The 24329-nt window shown below is 38.5% G+C and overlaps 1 protein-coding gene across 1 annotated transcript in view; it reads left to right on the top strand.

Moving 5' to 3' along the window:
* Positions 1-24329, top strand: part of thsd7ba (thrombospondin, type I, domain containing 7Ba) — a 176742-nt gene that overhangs the window by 121515 nt on the left and 30898 nt on the right. The window contains exons 14-15 of the mRNA XM_042494871.1: positions 7209-7475; positions 8731-8915. Coding sequence (XP_042350805.1) covers positions 7209-7475; positions 8731-8915 — 452 coding nt within the window. The remainder of the gene's footprint in view (positions 1-7208; positions 7476-8730; positions 8916-24329) is intronic.

Raw genomic sequence — 24329 nt, 5'->3', positions numbered from 1 at the left:
CCCCACACAGAAAGGCATAGTTAGCCATGGCAGAGCTGTGTACACAGCTCCCACCTACTGGCAATGGGAAAGGAGACTGTCACCTATTTTTAGTGTGTTTTCCTGAGTTTAAAAAACTTGTTTACACACTGTAATTGTGGTGGAAAAAGTGTATAATTATTGTATCTGGCAAGTCACAAAATGCTGATACACTACATTTCATCAGTCAACTGATCACGTACAGTATTTGATCTGTTTCCTGCCAACAAAGGCAATGATACAATACAATATAATTATGGTAACTACATTTTCTTTTTTAACCTTTCTTATCAAAATTAAGCTAAAATCATGATATTCTCCTAATCTTAACCAAAGTGCTTCAGTGCTTTTGCCTACATGCAACCACAGACAAAAGTGTGGACAATAACCTGTAATTCTAGTGTCAAAGTCCTGCACTTTATATGCCCCCCGACCACTTCCCTGCAAATCAGTGTGGTACATAAATGTAGTGTTTCATTAACTCAGTGAAACATTTTTTCTGAATTTAATCCAGGCAGCCGCTATCACCACAACGTAATTATGAAAGCATATAAATAATGTACAAACATCATTTCTAGGAGACAGGGTTGTCATGACTCAGTCTTACCATAGATAATCAAAACTCTGCATTGCAAATGCAACATGATTCTGCATCAGCAGTGTTTTATAGAACATGAATTGTGTTTTTTTTATCAGTTTTGAAAATTGGAGTCAAACAGACAATAGACTGCGAGTAGAGAAAGGAGAAAGGTTCATGTTGACATTTCCCTGAGGAGAACATCAATCTTCTATTGTCTTTCTATTGACATCTTTGTCACGCCAGTTCATGCGTGGCCTTGCCATTGCGTAGAAAGCTGAAGCTCATTCAGTCACTCCACATTTGCAGATGCTTTTCACTTCTGGCAGAGTTGCACAGAATATGGCTGCTAAGTGAAGCATCAGTTCATCAAATATACAGAAATTATTTGAAAATGATGTTTCATCAAAAGGCATCATGTTAAAACAAGTTGAATAATGCAGGCTTGAATGCAGATTGTTTGCAGCGCCTGTTGGTGTATGTGGTGCTGCCGCCAGTAATATAGTTGTCAAAGTGAAGTGATGTTGCACTGGCACTCCACAATAAACCACCAGCAGTGGGGTAGATTGAACAGATTGTTGGTGAATTGCCGTGCAATGGCAGTGACTTCACACTCTGTGAGAAATGTTTGCAATCAAACCCACTACAGAAACAGATGGGCTGCTCACTGGGCACACAAGAGGTTGAGCACACCCAGGGTCCATGAAACAAATAGGGGTGCACAAGTGTAGCAGGATTAGTAAAACAACAGTGCAACTCTTTCACGAGTGTGTGTGTGTGCGTGCGTGCGTGCGTGCGTGCGTGCGTGCGTGCGTGCGTGCGTGTGTGTGCATTTCTCTCCCCATCTGGCTCAAGTAAAATAATCTGTTAGCGCTTTTATTTTATAGTACAGAAACAGGGTTCTTCTTAATTATTACAATTACAGAGTTATTTACATATTATCTGGGGTAATTTTGGCATGTTGCAGTTTTGACTGGCTCCGCTCTTTTGGGACCAGTAAGACTCATTTTTACCAAGCAACAAGAACCATAGCCAAAGCAACACAGCATGAAGATAAAACCAGTATGATTTAACCTGTTCCTTTTATTTAAGTTCTGTCTTGTTTCCTTTTAAGGTGAGAAAAAGTAACTTTTATGAGAAACAATACTAATACTAACTAATCTTTAATACTTGATCAATATCCAAAATCAGTGCTTCAATCACAACATGTATCAGCATGCCACAGATAAGCATGTCATTGTTTAGTTTTGTTTGTTTGTTTTGTTTTGTCTCAAAAGTAAAACAAGAAGTAAACACAGAAAAGTGCACCAGGAGATGTTTTCTGCTTGTGGTTCTGTTTCACATCGACATGGTTATATCACTTTGTAATAGAGTATTTAAAGCAACTGACTCAGGAAAATTTGGGGAAATTATGGGCCACAGCGGCCACTTTTCTGCAAAATTCTCACTTTACGGAGAAAGTTATCCCAGACATGTAGCGTAGTGGTTAAATGGTGTGTTGGTTATTATCTGGCTGATGATGGTATTTATGAAATTTTAATCAATATTAGAAAGTTTGTGGGTTCATTGCTAATATATTAACAAGACCATCTACAGCTGTTCTATTTGTGACTAAGTGAGGTCACGCTTAGGCACAGGTTTGAGGTAAATGCTAACAGGCTGATGTTTAGCAGATATTTTTACCATTTTAACTGTAAACATGCTATCATTAGCTAATTAGCACGAAACACATTTCAGTATCACAGAATGATGAGAATGCCATTACTTTTGCAGGTTTTTGGTTAATAAATCAGTGTATTGGACATTCAAATTTTGACCTTAATGGATCACCAAAGTTATTGCAGTTCATTCAGAGGTTTTGCTTTTTTCCCCTCATTTTGTCTGCTTTAGTTCTTCACTTAAATAACTAATGTTTCCTTGACCCTATGAGAAACACAGAGGAATTTCATCAGTCAGGGATGCAAGGGACAGTGTTTCCATTCATTCATTCATTCAAACCTTTATATAAGACTTGAAAATCATTATGTCTCCCTCATTTGAAATTAAGTTGAGAAACAGAAAAACATGTTCTTAAACAAATCAAAAGTGGACAATAATCAATGAAGCTGCCCACAGATGTTTGAGATCATCTACTTGAATTATTGTCAGGCAGTGTTGAGAATTTGAACATGTGAACTGCATCTTGCATTGCAAAATAGTAAAATAAAATAAAAATTAATGAAATTAATTTATCTACTTAACAGTCCGACCAATTGCATTCACATGGATGATTTTCCCTTCTACAGTATATACTCGGAATGCAAATCCTGCATGGGGCCACTTTTCCTGTCAAACGCATTATTTGATTTATGTTGACGTGTGCATCAAGACATGTTGACAGCGGTAACTTTATTTTTTTGAAAACAATGTTCTATAGCAACACTAACATGTCAGTGACAGCAGCAAATTGATAGCTGTTGTGGGAACAGAAGCCCATAGCTCTCTTATATAATACTATTCAATGATGCGAAGCACACAATCAATCATGAGAGAGATTTTTCAGCAGTTGGACAACTTGACAGTTTGTGTCTGTTACTTGTCCAGATATTAAAAGTGACAGTGTCTGAGAGGATCAAATGCCTTTCAGCTGCTATTTTACATTTCTCCTCATGCTCATCTATTTATAGTCATCACATATAATGGACAGGACTAATTATTTGAAGCCTGAAGTGAACTGTATTGAGAGATTGACTCTAATAGTCATAATTGAGGTCTTAATGGAGGTCTTGGACTTGAAATGAAAAAATTATTTTCACACTCATTAGACAAAAGAGTTAGAGCTGGTATTGTGTGCTGTATTAGATTTTAAAGAAAGTCATTAATGAAACAGTTGCCAGTCCACGGTGCATATCTCAGGCAATTGTGTAATATTCATTGATTAAAGCTGATGACATTGTGTCTCTGGTGTAGCTATTGTCATGTATGATTTTAAATAAAGAGGTATGGCCATGTGAGTGTATACTTCTTCCTACTTCTTTTCATTTTCAGATTAGTTTTTCCTTAATTTGTAATTTTAATTATGCATGTCCATTCATAAATAAAAAAGGAAATTGCATTTCCCCTCAAAGAATACAAAACAGTGCAAGTTAGTGCAAGTCAATAATGAATAGAAGAATAAGTAAATAAAAGTAAAGAATTAGTGTACAAAAGACATTAATAAAGTGCATTATTGCAGACATTTAAATGTGACATGTAAATATTTATTATTGTTTGTTTTATTTTGTTTATGCCATTTAGTAAATTGAGAGATGTCTATATAATTACAGCTCCTTCTCCTTTTTGGCACCAAATTGCGCGTCACTATAAGGCTGAGTGGATCACAGGACAACCACAGCACATTACGGAAAATATATGAAATTATTTTTAACATTGTTTAAGTGTTTTGAAAAGCAATGTAGAAATTTAACAGAATAAAGAAAAAAGTAGCACAGGACAGAAAAGTTTAAGTAACAAAGTAATTACATATGATACACTTACCTTGTTCAGCCCTGTCCCCTCAAAATTCTATTCTTATACAACTAATTTTAAAACAGCAAATACGTTTTGCTGGAAACATAAAGCCAAGCGAAATACATCTGCCATTAAGATGATGAGGAAATGTTCCTGATTAACATTACCTGCCAAGTCGCAAAAATGACAACACTGCATGTTTTAGTGGAATTTTCACTGGCACCATGTATCAGTTGTTTTCTGCCAAAAAAGGCAGTCACTTAATCACTAATCATTAATCACTTGATCACACAAGATATGTCCCTAACCTTAAACAAAATGCCTTTGTTGCCTACACTGAAAAAAGAAGAGAAATGTTAATTCAATAACTTCAGTCTATTACTATTAACCTATTGCTTAACCTGTTAGATCCCTAACCAATCACTCTAATTCTGTAATCAGACTAATGACAGGTTGCCTCTGAAAGAATCTCTCTGTGTTTGACAAGTCTGATTTTTTCTTGATGTAATACATCACCTGAGAAAAAAATCCTGAAGTATAGCAGTAATTTTCTGGCAAGCAGTAGAGATAGAGATCTGTCCTCCACTCTGTCTGGCTCAACCAACCCAAATCATGTGGTTAGAGGTGCAGATGGACTGTTCATTTTAAAAGCCTTGGCAAAAAAAACAAATCAATGGCTGCAAAAAGTTTCTTATCCATGACATTGTGAGAGCTGGTGAGACAGAGTACCTTGTTCTTTCTGTGGGAGAGAAGTGCAAACTATAACTTTGAATTCAAGGTATGAATAGCATTTATTAAACCACTGTGACTAGTTTCAATATAGGTTTTCCACAGTTTATCTATAATTTCAATACCATTTTCTTTCTCTTAGTCTTCCCTAACTGATTTTGACAATATTTAAATTTTGTAGAATAATGTAAAAATAAAAAACTGCCTTCAGTATAGCTAAAAGAAAGCAGCATAGTGAGATTTTTGCTCGTGGGGTGGGACATGAGCTCTTAAAAAGTCTCACAATTGTAAAAAAAACAAAAAAGACATAAGAAATGTGAAGTTGAAATGTCTTCTGCAGTTTCTTAAAAGAGGCGAGCTGATCATTAAAACTATGAAATTATTAAGTGATAAAACAAGACTAGGCACACTGAGGGAAAGGGTCCACCAAAAAAAGAAAAAAAAACCTAATCACATAATAACTCCTGAACTGAACATCACTGACGAATGATATAACAGCTTGGGTATCTGTGCAGCTCTCTTTGTCTGCTATTTCTCCAGTTTTGTCAACCCCTTGAATCAAAAGCCCTCTGTGCACCATTTATCATTAATAATAAACAGCAAGCACTGTGTTCTGGTGAGAAGTCATGGAGGAAAAAGAAGAAGAGGGGAATAAATGTGCGTCAGAAGGGGAAAAAAAGCAAGATTTTTAAGGGAAAGAACCTGCCTTCCTGCGTACCCTCCTCAGTGGGAGACCACTAAGCTGCAGCAATTTTCACTCTTTCCGGTCTTCATGGCAACACACATTGTCTGAGCTGTACGTGCTATGCCTTAATATGGTGCATTTGCATACAAATGACATACTAAAGTTTAGAAATATAGAAATTGTCTTTCAGTAGAATAAGACAATAATCCTGTTAGTATTTTGCACTCTACTTACATGGACTGTGCTGTTTTGATATTATGTGGAAAAACAATTACCCAGGTCTAACCTTCAGAGAGTGTAGCTGAAGTGACGTAGCACAGACATTAAGTGTGCACCATTCCCTAAAGGGGCTTCAAAATAAAAAGAAAAATTAAAGTTTAATATGCTTTCAAATAGCACTAATCATTCCCGCGGGTCATTTAGAGAGCTTTTTGAATATGCATTATAAGGAGAAGGGCTTCCTCGCCACTGGCCATAGAGCACTTTTGAATGATTGGCTATTAATTTGTTATGATAGTTTCCTCTCAGTGAAATAAAGTAAAACTATAGGGAAGAGTAAATGAATCCAGCCTCCATACCTTGGCAACAATTTGTGTTATGTATCGTGTTGTGTCACGATGCAAATGATGGGACCAGATGGGAGAAGTTGTAAACATATTTATGTTCGACTGCCTGTTTCCAAAAATAACGAGGTAAAAATTTCCATTCATGACTTTAACTTTTTGGGGGATTTTTTGTTGTTGTTTTTTCAACTTAATTAAAATGCATCACAATTAACAGTGGGCTGTTAGATCGGGATAAAACTACATGAAATGCATGGCTGAAGTCAAGTCTTTTCCAAACTCTCACCCAAAACCTCAGAGGAACTTCAGCCAGTATTTAAATTGATTCATTGTTGCTTTATTGCCATTACAATAAATTATGTTACTATGATGTTATCATAGTAGTGTTTCCACTGCGTAGAAACCTCATGAATCTTCTTCTGGTAGTTGTTGTCTTGAGGCAAATATCTCTCTTTTTCTCTTTTTCATTATTACATGTCACATTTGCCATTTGTAATATTTACCTTTATGAAAGACACACAACACCTTTTTTTCAGTGTTTGATTTCACATACATTATGCTTTGAAAGTGACAGATTTGTCTTTTTTTTGTTATAAAGAAATACATAACATTTGCACACAGTGCATCAAATCTGTGCTTAAACTGTGTGCCACCATCTGTGCTTAAACTGTGTGTACGAATCACTGCCACCAACCTGGAGCACATTTTCTCATTCTACAGCCAAACATCATGCCTTAAGCTTTGCTCATTTTATGGTCAGCTACAATCAACTGACAAAGAAAGTGAATGATGGACTGATGGGGCCTGCCGGGACATCGCCGTAATTGAAAATCACAATGACACAAATTGACAATTTATGCTAAGTTTATAGTTTACTGGTAATCTAGTTTTCTGACCTGCTGACACTGTAAAATTGCAAATACATTATATATTGTCATTACAATGAGCAAAAAATGTCATTGTGCTTTAAAGAAATATTTATATTTTCTTCCTTTTTTCCATTCTGATGTTTCAATCAAATAATGAATCCGTTTATGCATTCAGTAGCTCAAACTCCAGCATGGAAAACAAGTTAGCTTCAAGCCTACTTTTAATGACCCATCCAGCGCACAGTAACTTTTCATGGCTTTGTCCATTTTCTACCTAGGTCGCAGTAAAAAGAAGGAGCATTGCCTGAATGAAGAGTTATATCCACTAGAAGACACAGAGGCTTGTCCTTGTGACGAGTTTTTGTCCCAGCCCTATGGAAACTGGTCTGCTTGCATCCTCCCTGATCCTTTGGCTCCGGGGTCCCTGCAGGGCTGGAGGAGCCACCGGGAGGTAAAGGAGTGTGGTCAAGGTCTGCGCTACAGAGCTGTGGCCTGCATTGACCAGCAGGGACACCTGGTTGACCCCGCACCCTGTACAGAGTCAGGTAGGACTCAGAAATATTGCAGGTAGTAGGAATCTAATTGATCTAAGATATCGGCCCTTAGCAGGCCTTTAAGATTGAGGACTGATAATTAGACTGAATCTGCATTATGTCTCATTTAATGCTTTCAGCCTGACATTGTCTTCATGTTGGTAGGGTGGGCTTGTTTTATTTTGCTCAAACTAATTAGTGATGAGGGACGTCCCCATTCTTAATAACTACTACCAAGCTAGTTAACCCTTTGAAACCTGAGCAAATTTGCTTGATTAAAAAAACATGGGAGGAGGGCGACAAGCAACTTAACAAGAAATGGCCCAAAAATGAGCAAGAAATTAATAAAAAAAAGTTACAAGACAATTGCCTAAAATAAGCCAAAAATAGGAAGAAAAAAACCCCATCAGAAACAAAAAGCAAGAAAATTACCTCAAGAAAGTATTAAAAAAAATACACACACACACACAATCACACATATAGACATAGATATAGTGACATAATTTTAAATATATATTTAAGATAATGTTACATTCAATTTCTGGATATTTTTCCTCATTTTTAATAATAACATATGACCCCCTACTAACTAATTTTTAGAATATTTGCTTGTCACCTATTACTACTATAATAATTATTATTATTTTAACGAGCAACTTGGCAAGAAATGTCCCGCAAACTGCGGGATTTTTTTTTTTCTCCCAAGTTGCCCACTATATTTTTACCATTTCTTTTGAAACAAAGGAACCCGGTTTTCTCAGTTTTCAGAGGTTTAAATGGTAGTGAATGTAGCACAAGAAAACTGATGTTGATCTAGGAGGTAAGAGCTTAAATAAAACCAACATATTAGACATTAATAGTCACAAAATCAGAAATTATGATATTAGTGAAACCCTAATTATGTAATGTATTGCCATCTTGTAGGTGGTGCTTTTTTGAAGTATTTAGTTTCTCCGTCTTTGTCCTATTTTTCTGCATATTTCAGTGTGAAAGGCAGTTGGGTAAATAATGCTAATAAAGTTATCCAGAGACAGCAAACAAACAGAAACCCTTAAGCACTTTCACTGTGTCGTGTTGGCACGCTGTAGGAATGAGACACTCATTAGTCAGATAATTAGCTCTTGGTGTCACAGTGAGCAAGTCCAAGGTCTGGCGGAGCGCAGGCCAGTGGCATGTCTGTCTGACATTATTAATGTGATCCTCACTGCAGCCGGTAAGCAACTCTAAATCAGGCCTCCTCCTCCTGTCTGCCAATGTTCAATTTCAGGCTACGTAGTGGAGGTCTGCCACATCCCTTGCCCCTTAGACTGTAAGCTCAGCGACTGGTCGACTTGGTCAGCCTGCAGTGCGTCCTGTGGCAGCGGATTGAAGATCAGGTCCAAGTGGCTCAGGGAGAAAGCTTTCAATGGGGGACGCCCGTGCCCCAAGCTGGATTTAAAAAATCAGGTAAGTGCTTGTGTATCAATAGCATCCTGTACATTACAAGAGGGAAACACACTGTCAAAGGTAACTGTCATTAGCCCCTTTTCCACAGAGATTGCGCCATAGGGCGGTTACATATTCCCTTCTTTTCACCCCTTTTGCATTTTTACGCAGAACCAAACAATGACTGCATCATGCTGCTCCAGTGGGTGATTTTAGAGAGCATGCCCTCATCACGGAAACAAGAGAGGCGTTACGTTAAACACAACAGTATCTGAGTCAGAATTTTTACATGATATGATTATGATAAATAATGAAATATGCATTCAGTGCTTCCTCAATGCTGGTCAGTTGTATCTAAACAGGAGGGGAGAGAGAGGAGACACACACAGACAGACATGAACACAGATGCACACACACACAGACAGACACAGACACAAAGCTAGGGACAGGCAAAAAGCAGGCATAGAGCTCTCAGTGTGATTTGGAACGAGCAGAGAAGGAGCATCGCTATTGACCAGCAAAGAAAAATGCCCTCCTGGTGTGAACAAACAAATGACTGCTAAAGGGCTGCTGCTAGACCGTTAGTTTATTGGGGTTCTTCCGCATCCACTGTGAACCCACTGTAAAAGGGGCTATTGTGACAGCATGCTGATGTGTATGTTAGCAGTCTGTCTGTAAAGTGGAAATTAACTCATGCCGGTATTTTTAGAAGCCATTTTGAGCCATTGTTTGACTGTAGTTTTTTGTCCAACACGCCCATGTACAGTTTATAGACATTAGAATAATGCATTTTATTTCATATGGCGACACGACAAAAATGACCAAACAAAGTTGACCTCATCCTCCATGTACATTGTTCTCAAGGCACTTCCTCCTGGACTTGATTGAATCCAGGGCCACATGTAATAGAATGCAGATGAGGGCAATCTGTCCACCGAGTCCACTCCTGTTCACCACCACAGTACATGTAATGGGAGGCCATGCTAAATGAGAAAAGTAGTTTGCATAATTCTAATAGTGTCCGCACTGCTCCATGTTTTACACAGACATGCAGTGTTCTTTTACTGGCAACATTACCATGATGCATGCAGCAGTTCGCATTTTAATTTTTACACATCTGCGGTATGCTTTTGTAAAATATTGTGGTTGTGTCGCAGCTCAGCACTGTCACATAAATATGCTAGTTGTTGCATTCTGCACACATTTCAATGATAAAGTTTATTACCCATCTGGCAGAAGGACTCCTGGGTGACCTGTTCATTTCCTGGTGTCTTCAATGAGACCACATTATTTGCCTTGCAAGACATGCCCTTTCCTTGACATAAAAACAGGGCGGTGTCAAGTAACAAAACCAAAAGGGGGGGCGGGGGGTGGACAGGTGTAGAAGTGGACAGATGGGAGCTTTTGATATTCCATAGTCAGGTTTTATTCTTTGCTCTGAATATTTTGTGACAGCATACCTCCCATGGGGTCATGGTTTAAAGAGTGGAAGTGTTTTATGAATGCTGCCTCTATGCTTGAATGGGCTTGAAAGGACACTTTAGTTTGTAGAGGTCACTATGGAGATGAAGCACGGCTGGGTGAAAGATATTCCAGTGTGTTTGAGTGGAGATTTGTGTACAGATGGTTAAGTGCCCACTAACAAGGTCTATATGGCCCCTGTAGTAGTGCCCTGTAATAACCCTCACCGCTAAAATTGGAGCGCGCTTTTGCCAATGCCCTCGCGGCTATATCCTGAGGGTGGATTGGACCTCATTGTTAACATTATCAAATTGGCCATTTAAAGTGAAGTACATCTGTCCAAGTGTGGGTGGCAACATAGTAAAACCTCTGCTCTCATTTAGTAGGCATCACTGTTGTGTTAAACAAGGAAACTCCTGGATGGTCACTTCTTGACATGCTGTGAAAAAAACTGCTTTCTTCTTGAGCCACTTCACTGCTCAGTTCTTGTACTCACATTTGGTCCTTAGTGCTTCATTTAGTCTCTGTTAGGGTGCAGCATGACAAAGAATATTCACATTCCTAATGGCTGCACTGCTCTCTTATCACCCACTGTGAACTGCTCTCAGGCCAAAGTGTGGCCGCGCTCCCACCAGCAGATGTTTCCCCTCAAGCCGCGGCCAGAGCCGACTGGCTTGACAGAGATGAAATTTACAGTGCACCGCAACTCATCCTCTCATCACATGGCTGAGTGAGCAAGTAAGATAGGGAGAGAGATAGAGATAGAGAGAAAGTGCCACCATGAAAATAACGAGCAAAAGTGGCCACAATGTCGAACAGACTGTGTAGGAGTTTGGCTGTAAAGTAAACTGTGAGCGTCCTGATAATGAGGTAGGCTGTGAGATTTACTGCACCGGTAAAAGGTGATCAAGAGCAAGTATAATCAAGAGGAATAATTCATGCATCACCTCACTGAAAACCTGTCACTGTGGATCTCTGGGCCCCCTCAGAATCCAGTGTTTCAGTAGCAAAATGTGAATTTAGGAACTAACTTCACTGTAGGTGTGTTTTCCAATGACCACTTGCTAAAACCCTCCCGAGCTCAGCAATTGTCTAATCATAGTTTAGCAGCCGTAATCAGCATAGCAGGCCTGTCGAGTTTGATTTATCCATATGTAAAAGTGCTGTGCATGGAGCTGTAATAAGACTGATAACTGCGTACTGCTGCGTCCTGCCCTTTATTGGATTAGGTAAAGTTGACATTCCACAAGTTATAAGCCTTTTCTCTTGTACCACTATAAGTGAAAAGTGCTGTTTGAAAAGACATCCAACAAAGCATCATAACTTCTGTCTTTCTCTGCCAATTATGTTAGCCAAGCAGACCCACAGCAATTATAAGAATTTAGAGAGGAAAATCTGTCACCTTTATCATTGTTAATTACACAATATAAGGGAAAGCTTGACAGGTGTAGCAAGGGTAACAAATGATGTCAATTGTGTATGCAAAATTATTTATCAGAGCCTGTTAAAACTATTGCTCTCACTATACTGCAGTTTTAACAATAGCTGCACATCTGATAGTAGAAATTGAGATTGAGGTTAGTTTAACCAGACGTGCTTCTTAACAAACTCTTAAAATTTCTATTTTAAGGGTATACTATGCAGGATTTTCCAACAAAGAAACAATGTCATGCAAAAGTAATCCCTCTCTGTCATCGCTTATGACCCACTAAAAGTGTGTGGCTGTATCTGTTTCTTCAAAGATGCTGCCTTCTGTTGTATTTTTTCATTAGGATTTTCAGGTTGTCTGTCTGTCCATAACTCCCAATGTTATGAATGTTATATCTCATTAATGTCGTTAGGAAATTTCTTCAAATTTCGTACAAATGTCCACTTGGACTCAAAAATAAATGGATTAGAATTTGGTGGTTTAAGGTCAAAGGACAAGGTAGCTGTAAACCTCACGAAACATGCTTTTGGCCATAACTCAAGAATTTATACACTAATTATGACACAATTTAACAGACATTTTATAGTATAAAGTGATGAAGTGATGATGTTACTTCCAAAAGGTCAACATCACTATGACATCATAATGTTCTGTAAAGCCACTTTGTCTGGCCATTACTCAACATCATAACTCAAACAGAAAAAAGAGATATTTCTTTAGATACAGAACTGGTGACACAAATCTTGGGTGTCCACCTTCAAAACTGCGCTGATTGTATATGTCTTCTGTGGTGTCGGGGGTTAAGAAAAGACATTTTCACAGACATGGATGTGTACTGTAACTACATCCTGACTGGTGTACAGAGGCATACAACCATGAGGCAGCAAGTCTAGTTCCCTTTTTTAGCTGTAATCAAGAAGTCCTTGGGCCCAGGGCTCAGGTATAAAAAGTTAGCGACCAGGTGCCAGACTGTAAGCGGCAGGCATTCAAGAGGAAGCTATGGAAATCATGGACACTATACCAAAAAAGAGCAAAGTGGAGTGAATCTGGGTTCGGCTTTCACTTTTGCTGGTGATGCTGTTTACAAAACAATACCTTCATTGTATACCTTTAATAAAGTCACACTATAGCAACCTGCATCTCATTTTTTTAATTTCTATTGTCAAAGAATATGCCCTTGTAAAAATATATATTTTTTTGTGACATTTTCACAATATTTTTACTCCTACATATGTTCTGAGTATAAGTGACTGAGGATGTGCAGGATGTTTGGTTTCTTCAGTTTAATGCATCTTTTCCTCTCTCAGTAAAATCAGATTTTTATTTCAAGATTTCTGATGTGCAGAAACTTTGTCCATTCCTCTAAAAATGTATTTTACCTATATTACTATATTATATATTACTGTTTTTAAACTAATGTAAAAGTACCTGCTAATATCCAAACTCTTGACAAATTTATTTCACATTCCATCTATTTGTAGCCCATGTTTGAGTACAAGATGCCCTGTGAGACTGCCACAGAGAGCTCACAGATGTCAAGGCAGAGCACACAAATCGGATCTAAAATTACAGGAGACATTTGAATTTCATTAAATCCCTCTACAAGTGCTAGCAGTGTTAGCAGTATTTCAGCAAATGCTGAGCTATCAAATGGTATATGCACCATTTCTACATAACGTAACAGAACTGTCTTGACTGTCTGCCAACCGGATAGTTATTTTTCACTCTATTAACGCCTGGGGGCCCCCAGTCCATCCACACTGGTCCTGTCCTATGGAGAAACATCCTCCCTGTCCACCTCCGAGGCTCCTCTGCCATATGTTGTGTAAGGTGGGAGGTTTGTGTTGTTTGCGCAAGATCTATAAGGTTACAAGACAGGTGCTTTTGTTTGTGTGGGTGATGAGCTGGCATGGGACACAGAGAATATGTGTCTAACTGTTCTCTCCTCTTCACTTTTTTTTATTTTTTTAGTTAACTCTTGTGTTATACAAGGTATGCAACAGGAGGTAACATTACGTAACTTTTGTTAATACAGCTAAAACATTTGGACTTCCGATGCTGTGCTGTTCTGTTATGTGCATATAATGGTTGGTTATATGCACATAACAGAACTAAGGTTGTGTGGGGACAATTGGTAAGTGGGCTTGTGTTGATCAGTTCGCCAAGTATAGTTTATGTACTCAGAATATCACTTGTAAGATCCTCATTTCCGCAGAATTTCCCCCCCTCCTCTATTTATGGAACACAACAAAATCAATATGTTGTCCATTTGAACTCTCTGTGTTTTGATCTGCTTGTTGCAACTGCAGGTCAGAGGGGAAATGAGGCAGGGTTGGCTGAATGAGATGCTCTGCCCTCATGCTTCCTGTTCCACAGATGGCTTTTGTTATGTGAATGCCATATGCTCTACAGACAGAGAGAGTGTGCTTTGATTTGAGAATAAAGAGTATTTTAATAGGCACCATGATGCAAACTCTCATTCATAAATGTAGTTTGGATAAATATCCCTTTTATCTCTCCATTTAACAATACGCAGGTAGAGGAGAGTTCAGAGGAACATAATATAAGTACTTGATAATTACATTGCTTTCATGTGTAAACCCTGTGTCACATGTGTGATAAACCCTCTTGTGTCTCTAATCTGCTTGGCCTGTTTTCTCCCCAAGTTCATGACACGTTTACCTTGGGTTCAAGTCATGCGCGATGGTGTAAACAAACTCCCGCTTCCTCAAGTTGATGTTACAGTTGAACAGGGCTGTTATGTTTTTGCGCAGGTGAAATTGCTTGGTGTTAGGGATGTGGCAAATACATTAAGATGACGATAGAACTGTGAATCATGAGGCAGAAAAGTGTATCAACTGCTTCACGGCAAACCTGTAAGCTTCAGGCAGACAATTCAAGTGATGCTCACACTTGACATACAGTATTCTACCCTATCTATAATGCATTTGCAATTCACTCCTCTGTCTCCGCACTCTTCTCCTCCACCTACCTGCTGATGCTCTAAATAGCTTTTAATCAGCAAGCCTGCATGCCAATACTCTGATCATTCTACTTCAGAACAGATTTATGAAGGACACAATCATGTGTGCACTCCACTGCTGCTGACAGCATTCTGCAACTCAGAGCAACAACCGATTAAATGTTACTGGTTGCTCACAGACACACACACTCAGAGGCAGAAGTCAATGTTTTCTGATGTTGGAGGCTTGGGATGATCTCACAAATGTTATCTTTTACCATATGCATCACCATTGTTAAATTTGAGATCCAAAGTTCTCTGCTTTACTTTACCAAATGAAGCATTTGGTGCTCGCTTGCTGCTTACATATCACCATTGGACGCCTTGGCTCAGTTCAGCTGGCTGTTTGTGTACTTGGTGAATGTCAGTAAGCTATGAGATTAGTATGCTGCTGGCTGTTTTTTTTTTTTCTTCTAAAAACTCTGAGCTTTGCTGTGGTGCATGTTCAGAAAAACAGGCTCAAAAACAGTCAGATAGAGTTCATTATAGGCATTAATTTGTTGAAGTTTCTTTTTTTTTTATTGCTTTCCCACAGATCTGCTTGTGGGTGATGTCGTGGTGCCTGCTGGTATGGCTGCCAAGCTCAGCTCTTATGGTGCTGCTATCAACCCATGCCCAGTCCTTTGGTTGTTTCTTCCTAGGAAATATACTGAACACAAATTTAAATGGAACACTTTTTGTTTTTGCTTTTTATACATTCATATAGTTCTCTCAAATTTTGGTCCAAAATCTGTTAAAATCTATATTTGTGAGCACTTCTGCTCTGCCAAGATAATCCATCCACTTGACATGTGTGGCAAGTCAAGATGCTGATTAAAAGCATTATTACTAGACAGGTGTGCCTTGGGATGGCCACAGTAAATAGCTGCTCTATAATGTGCTATTTAACCACGCAACACAATGACACAGATGTTGCAAGTTTTGAGTACGAGTGTGTCATTGGCATGCTGACAGCAGGAATGTCCACCAGAGCTGTTGCCAGTAAACTGAATATTCATTGCACTACCATAAGCTGTCTCCAATGTCATTTCCCTGAATTTGGCAGTACATCCAACCAGCCTCACAACTGCATACCACATGAAGCCTTCATCTGCAAGATTTTGTGGAAGCAGCCACCCAAACAGCTAATACAACAATTGGTTTGCACAACCGTAGAATTATTACAGTCAGAAACCATATCAGGGAAGCTCATCTGCATGGTAAATTTCCTCACCAAGGTTTTATCCTAACAGCAATTCTTCATAGCTGACTTGTGCAGTTGTGAGGCTGTTTGGATGTACTGCCACATTCAGGAAAACAACACTGGAGACCGCTTATAGTAGTGAAATGAACATTCAGTTTACTGGCAACAATTCCTGCTGTCAGCATGCTGATGGCACGCTCCCTCAAAACTTGTAACATCTATGGGATCATGTTTTGTGATCAGACTGCACATTTTAGAATGTACTTCTATTGTGACCATTCCAAGGCACACCTGTGTAGCAATCATGCTGTTTAATCAGCATCTTGATATAACACACCTGTCAGGTGGACAGATTGTCTTGGAAAAAGAGAAGTGCTCTCTGACATGTATTTTGATAGATTTTTGAGATAAATATATCTGTGGATAACGTGAAAAAAAAGAACTTTACCTTAAATCTACAAATGTAGAAGCAAAAACAGAAGCGTTGCATTAAAATCCTTGTTCAGTATATATAGCGATGTTTTACGCTATTGGCTTCAACAGCAGCACATTTTGAAAACTTGTGTGAACTGGTTTCAAAGTACTCATGTTTGTTGGCATTGTTTTGTCCTGACTTGGTAAAGTAAGGTTACTAGTAGAGGGTAATATTTGTATATTGTGTTTTAAAACCCTTTGACATATCTCGTTTAATTGGCTTCAAAGAATTTTTTTCAGGTCATAACATTTAGATTAAGTCCACAGACCTTATATCAGCAATGGATAAACATTATTAACTCAGAAGCATTGAGTTCTGTGACAGCTTGCTCTGCTTTTCATATATCCTAAATTCAATTTAAACAGCTGAGCTCTTGTTAAACTCTGAATTAGCTGCTGGACTATGATCACACTCCATGAACTCATGGCCATCTGCTGTTTATCATCACTGCTTTTATAGAGGAGATTTTTACTGCTCCAGGCCAAGACTCTTTAGCTATTAATTAGAATAAGTGAAGAAATAATCTGCTGTAAATCTGATTTGTCTCGGCATTATGCCGCTTATCAGATGGATCTAAAGTATCCTCTTCAGTTCACTATAGATCAGTGGTTTTCAAACTGTTTTTAATAATGAACCCCCTTTGAAATATGTTTTAGCGAAGTATCCCATAAACCAGGGCAAAACAATTTTTGGTTGACAAATAAAATGCTAGAGTTAAAATACAGCACTGAGCCATCAGTGTGTGATTTACTATACAACAACCTTGTAACTGAAAAACACTTAAATGCTGCATTTCAAGTGTTTTTCAAGTTACCAGTGTTTCCCACAGAATTACAATCCATGTGTGGCAGTGCCCCCTCATTTTTAAAGTACTATTATTATTATTTATTTATTTGATTATTTTATTTTATGTATTTATTTTTTTTACCTCCTCAGCAGTTTGATGACTTTGAGTCGCGGTCTGGATAACTTATCTGTCGATCTGGTTAAAGCTGATCAGATCGATGAGAGGAGAAGCTGCTGCAAAGGGAAGTGCTTTTGGACCCAGTCAAATTTACAGTTAAGTTTCACTTGAACAGTGCTGTTCAGGTGCTCTGTCTATGCCAAGAGTATGTTTTGTACCCCGAGTGTGGTGCGCATTAATACCTAAAAAGTATGTACAGTATATTCTAGTAGCGCTCCTCATTGGTGGTCCAATTTCAAAACTATAAAATGAATACATGGCGGCAGATTTTTCAGTCGAGGTGGGCCGCCACAAAAAATGAAAATGTGTTGGAAACCCTGGAATCCATTACTACATTCCAGGCACACTGATTTTTTATCATTATCAAATACACCCAGAACTGAGTCTCTTTGATCAGTTGCACTCCCAATTTAACGATAGAATTCTTTTAGGAATTATGCATGACTGATATTTCTGTAATTAACATTTAAAAAATCTCACATATCCCCTTCAGTAGCCTTAAGGGTACATGTTCTCCCATTTGAGAAACAATGCACTAGATAGTATATTTCCTTTGGCGGTACATTGTTCGGAAATTGCCACACGGTGGTCAGTTTCCAGTCCAATCATTTGAAGAGTCTGGCGAGGCTTAGGCCCTGCATGGTGAGCCCAGCTTTGTATCTGCTGCCGCATTTCCTACCAGTATGAAGTGGTAATTATCCTGAGGATTGTATTCAGTTCTGTCTCCTTTCATCATGAAGGAAAATTATATCAGTAAAAGCTTTCAAACAAGTCATAGCTGTGTCTGCTCTATCACTGATGTACAAGAATAGAGGGGGACTAATTTAGGATTTTGTTTTATCTGTGATGGACCTGCCTCCAGCTCAGTGTTAAAGCCAAGGAGCTGTCAGTGGACTTTTGCAGAGCAAAGCACTGCCTAGCCATACCAGTTAAGACCCAACCATTGGAGGAATTTTGGGTAGAGTGTCTTGCTCAAGGACACTTTGACATGTGGACTAGTCTCCAGTGAGACTAGTGAAACTAATGAGGGAGTTCAGCTCTGTCCTGGGGTGCTCTTTGGTTAGGGCTGAAAGAGTGATGACCAGACTATTATGTGCAACACCTGCCACCCACTGTGTAGAACCATAAGTGCTTTTGGCAGCTCCTTCGGTGCCAGGATATTCCACCTACAGTATATGAATGAGACACTTCCTCTCTGCTGTTACAAGGCTCTGCAACACGCCTGTCCTCTCAGCGGACTACAATAACACCTGAATTATCAGACAACCAGGTGCTTTAAACTGCATTTAACTTTTTGGTCCCAGTTTGTCTTTAGACATCTGGTATTGTTCTCTGCCTCACTAAACATTATCATTATGTGCTGTTAACTGTAAACAGGACAGCTGTTATCCAGCAATAAAAGCTTCTTTGCTTACTACCTTTTGAAGTGCAATTTGGAGGTTTTACAGTAAATAATCACAACGCCATTGAAACACTGTTTTCATGTTCTGTTTTTGTATTAAACATTGTACTTCTTTTACAATACACTCTACAACTGTGTTTTTACTCTTTATACTGTTGTTGCTGGTCATGCTTTTGCTTTTGATTGACCTGGTTCTCATTGTCCTCACCACTGTGGACTTAATCAAACCACAATTGATCAAGGTTTTGCAGTAAATGTAAAATTGATTCACTCTTCCTGTCAACTGCTGTGGTATTAAATAAAGAATTTCTGAATCAGATAGAGTGGAGCCTCCCAGCTGAGCACCAACACTGTTCAATGTTGATACTTGGTCTGATGTCAATGTCAAGTGGAGTACTGGTTACAGTTGACATGGTTTTAAGTTGTGTTTAGTGACCAAAGTCCAACATTATCCAAACTTCTCATGTCAACATTTTGGCGTAATGACACTTACTTGTAGGGTATGGAGAAAAAAACCCAATGTCTGCAAAAAGTCATAATGTTAACAGTCACACAGTGTAAAAATCTACCAACAATGGACATTTAAAATATTGTCAACCTGATTTTCATTCCAACCAAAATATGACATCTGTCCGATAAGAGTCCAACATCTCTCTGATGTCATATAGATGTCTGGTGCCAGCTGGGGTCTGGGTGAGCAAGAGGCAACATGGGCAGTCACAAAAATTCACATTTAAAGGACTAAAAATAGCCATTAAATATGACATTTAAACCAAAACTGTATTCTTTTAATGTCTTTGCATTATAAGAGAAAAGTTAGCTGTTTTTTAACTAAAGAGAAAGGGGGGTTCCCAAAGAAATTGAAATTTATCATTTGGAAATCACTGAGTAAATATACATAACAATCAAACCCTTTATCCATCAGCATGTTCTCTTTCCATCAAAAGTCAGCAACAGCCCACAGCAAGTCTATAGAATGGATGAATCCCAAATATCAGAAACAGAACAAAGAGAACAAATGTTCCTGTTTTTACCTGAGTGCACCCCAGTGCTAAGCTCATCTCTCTCCTTCATTAGGATGAAAGACTTTTGGAGCCAACTGCTGATGGAGCTACCTAAGGCCAATGAGGTGTAATTAACATAGAGCAGTGCTTGGGCATGTGTTATTCTCCCCCCTGTAGGCCCAGCCCAAAAAGCGAGGTGTCTCCTTGCATTATAAACCATGCATATTGTTAAGGCAGCCTGAAGCGCTGCCACCCAGAAAGGCTACAATTTGGGAGCCTTTCTATCTTCACTAAAAGCCTCAAGCCACCCAGATGGTCCACAGCATTTACTTCAGATGCAAAGGTTAATCACAGCTTCTATCTGCTAATTAGAAAAACAAATTCTATTAAGTGGCTGGGTGAATATTAAATATATGCTCATCATTTCTTAACTGGGAGGATATTTTAAAAGACATATTTAACTGTATGGTAGCCTAATCTTGTTAACAGTGTGGTAAGACTACAACATCTAGCCATTCATTTTCTGTTTAATTCTTTACTTTTCTCTCTATTTCAGTCTGGTACCAAAACATGTTTTGATAACACTTTCTATGAAGACCATATCTATAAGGAATTATGAGGGTAGAGTCTATATGAGAATATAGACTAACAATTTCTGTCCACTTTTTTCCCCTTTTGAAGCTAACAAAATTGCAAATAGTGACCCTGCAAGATCCCAGTCTTTGCAAAATCTGATTCTGTGACTAACACCTTTCTGACTTCTGACACATTGTCTTTAGATGTCAGAACATGTAAGTCTTCAGGTTTTTAAATGCATTTTAAGGTAATCTAGTGTATGGTGAGTATTAATCACTTATAATGCAGCATAGATTCCAATTAATACATAAAAATAAATTACACTTCACTTACCACCAACAATAAGACATTAAGGTGAAGCATACATTAGTTGAATTAATATGTGACTCACTTTACTTAACACATCCAATTCTAGCTTATGATACTGCATGGATTGTTAAAGCAAACTATAAGCCCTTAGTACAGTTGATTGTTGATGAGTGTATAGGTGAGAAATTGTGTTTATAATGCATTATAAACCCAATCAGCCAACCTCTAGTTCGTAATGAGTCAAGAGCATCCATAAGACACTTGATACTTATAATGCATTATAATAAGTATTACAATAATGTTTTATGACTGTTGATATAGTGCATCAGTTAGCATTATGTAAATTTATGAGTGAAGTCATTCAGCATTATGAATGCATATTAATTCACTATGAATGCCCTCAGAATGCATTGTAGATGTGGTCTTCGTAGTAAGTCTTACACGTTTCTTATGCCAACTGCAATGAAATAAAGATACAATCTTAATAGTACTAGAAACAGAAACAAACAGTAAAATTAACAATTAAGAGAAAGAAACGTATGACAAAAAGTCCACGACGGGGCCTCCAGGTGTTTTTAAGTGACTGTGTTGTTACTTCTTAAGTGTTTTCAGTGGGGTTTTTTTCCATGTTGTACAAATGCTTCATACACTACTTATTTGAACTTTGATAGAGAGGCATTGGTTTGATATGATAGGGGAGCTCATTCCCAAATGTTATTTAAGCATGTGACAAAGATGTTTGACCCTGGCTGTTATTAAAAGCTGGTGCAGGGTTAAGTGCTTGTGAAATCTCTCTGCTAATGCACTCCTGTCTTATTGAGCTGTGTCCTGATAATAGATAACAAAGTGAGAAGGACATTATTTCAGAGCTGGAAATAGAGCTTGATGGCCAAATAATTTGTGTAATTATGGAAAGTCACGCCATTGCCCTCTGGTAAGGCCAACACAGCATTCCAAGAAGGATGTCGGATATAAATCTGTTAAGGCCTTTGGTTCATTGACATCCTCAGTGGTAAGAAACCTAATTGGAAGGCAGAAGGAGAGAGAAAGTATGATCTGTAAACCAACTCAGAGGCCAAAGATCAAAATTAATTTTAGAAAGCAACGTTAACCTTTGTCATAGATTGTATAAAAATAATGGACGCACAGTGGCATCATCTATTGGTCTGTCAGCTTCCATTTTGAAGCTGTGAGTTTAACATTTTTAACATCACCATCCTGGATTTTTGGAACCAGAGATGTGACCAAATTTGGATCTGAGGGTTGAGCTGTGGAGGAGCGAGGGGTGGATCTCACTCATAAACTGTGGTGCAGTGCAGTAGTTCTTTAGAGATCAGTCTTAGTCTCGAGACCACCTTGTGGAGGTCTTGGTCTCGTTTCAGACTCAACCTTATATTTATTCGATCTGGTCTCGGTCTCAACTGCTCAAGACCACAGCTGCAGGGATGTCACTCAATTGCCTATGCAAAACAGAGTTTTATATGATATGGTTAAGTTGATTTCAGCTCCTTAGTGTTTGTATGTATTTGTTTATTCATATAAAAGACAGAAAATCAATCTCTTCATGACTTTTAATAAATTATCAAGACATTTCTTGTGGTACATTTACACGTACACAGACATACAGTATATACAAAATGGCAATGCAAAAAGGGTAAATGAAAAGGGATCTTTATTTGTTGTCTGTGGGTGTTTTTATGGAAATGTGGATCTTTCAGATCAGTCTGAGCAGTTCCTATGTTTGCATAATCCATATGTATCATAAGTGTGCTATCCAGTGCATCACTCACACCCTGCCTTAGTCTTGCTCTTGCCTTAGTCTCAACCTCTCAAAGTCTTGGTCTTGGCTCTGCCTTGATACAATCTTGGTCATGACTTCTTCTCGGTGTTGACCACAATCCTGATGTTTTGCTGCTAAGCAGACAGCCTGTCAGTCAAACAGCCACACCCTTAATTAAGCATAACTTTATGCCTTATTATGCAGAAAAAAAAATATATCAATGTATAGACTCAGAGGTAATCCCTCCCAATCACCACTTATGACTCACTCGAAGTGTGTGGTGGTGTATTTATCTGCAGAGACTCTTTCTTTTGCCTGTGTTTTACAATTTTCTTTCCTATTTTCTGTGTTTGAGATGTTTTCAGGCATGTAGCTCTAGGTAAGGTTTGGCCTTTATAAGCAAAGCCAAATAGTAAATGGACTTGCACTTGTATAGTGCTATAGGTTTCACACCTCAAGTACCATTCACCCATTCACATACATAATCATTCACTAATGGCTTGGCTTTTACTTTTACTCTTGCTTGCATGTTTAAAAACAGTAAGGTCAACCCCTTATGGTATACCTTTAACAACATGTAAACAAGTGAGTTATATAAAAATTCACCCCCCATATAGTTGAATATTGAAATCAGCTAGAAAGACCCAAACTGTCTTTTGGACCAAAGCTATAGACATGTTTATTTTTGCTGTAAAGGTGGTCATTTTAACATGAGGATCTATGGGGACTGATTCTGTTTTGGAGCCAGCCTCAAGTGGCCACTAGAGAAACTGTAGGTTTTGGTGCCCCATGCGTTGGATTCATCTATCAGCACTGGGGGTTGCTGCTTGCTGTTAGTGTAATACTAATAACATGGAAAAATGACAGCTCACTGAGCATTGCAGTTGTCTTATATAATGAATACACATTATAATACAATCCTACAGCACAATAATACTATGCTGTAGATGGATCCTAAACATGGCGGGGTTATCGTGTGTGCCAGTAAAATTTAAACAAGCTTTCTTCTTTATTTCAAACACAAGTAGCTACGTACGTCAAGTTCAGCAGAATAACATCTTTTGATATTTCAAGTTGGATTTAGAATACTACGAGTGCTTTGATCCCATTTTTTCTTCATGGCAGAGTCGTGCTCCCCGCAGGAGATCATCCATGTTATCCCCCCAGTCTTAAATCATCAGGAAGTGTGAAGGGATCAGTGTGTCAGCAGGGCTTAAGTGCAGATGACAAAGTCAGACTTCTTATTGCCTTGCTACAGAGTCTGTTGTTGCTCAAATGTTGTTTTTTTTTGTGGATTGTGTTGTTGTGGTTCAGGTTTTCCAAATTAATGGGTGGTTTTATCATTTGTTGGTTTGTTGGCACATTATGTTGGTTATTTGGACACATATTTTGATGCAAAATGTTGAAGGCCTTGTGGCTCCATTTGAACATCTCATCTAAATCATTCACAGTAGCTTAGATTTCAATTTTCAGCAATAACAAGGGTTCTTTTTGCAGCAAGATCTCGTTTCTCAGCACAAATAGTTGTCTAACTCACACAGACAGTCATCCTAATGGCTACATTATATGTTGGCACATTTTCAACTTTTCATTTCGTGAGTATATTCGAGAGGTCATCATCACATAGGAATAGATCCCACTGGGCTTCTCAGAGGAGCCATTGTTTTCTAACTCATCCATGAGCCCGCTGACAGTAATAGCGCAGTCTATTTGAAGTTGTAGTCACACTATGACAGTTAGAGAGATTTACGGAAGAGAGTGCTCCTCTTTAAGGCTTCCTGTCCCATTTTCTCTCTGTTTACAATAATAATGTGCTATCCCTGCAGGAGGGCCTGT

This window comes from Plectropomus leopardus, chromosome 10 (assembly GCF_008729295.1).
Source record: "Plectropomus leopardus isolate mb chromosome 10, YSFRI_Pleo_2.0, whole genome shotgun sequence".
Classification (NCBI taxonomy): Eukaryota; Metazoa; Chordata; class Actinopteri; order Perciformes; family Serranidae; genus Plectropomus; species Plectropomus leopardus.
Note: the sequence above shows the minus strand (reverse complement) of the source record. Positions and strands in the feature narration are given on the sequence as shown.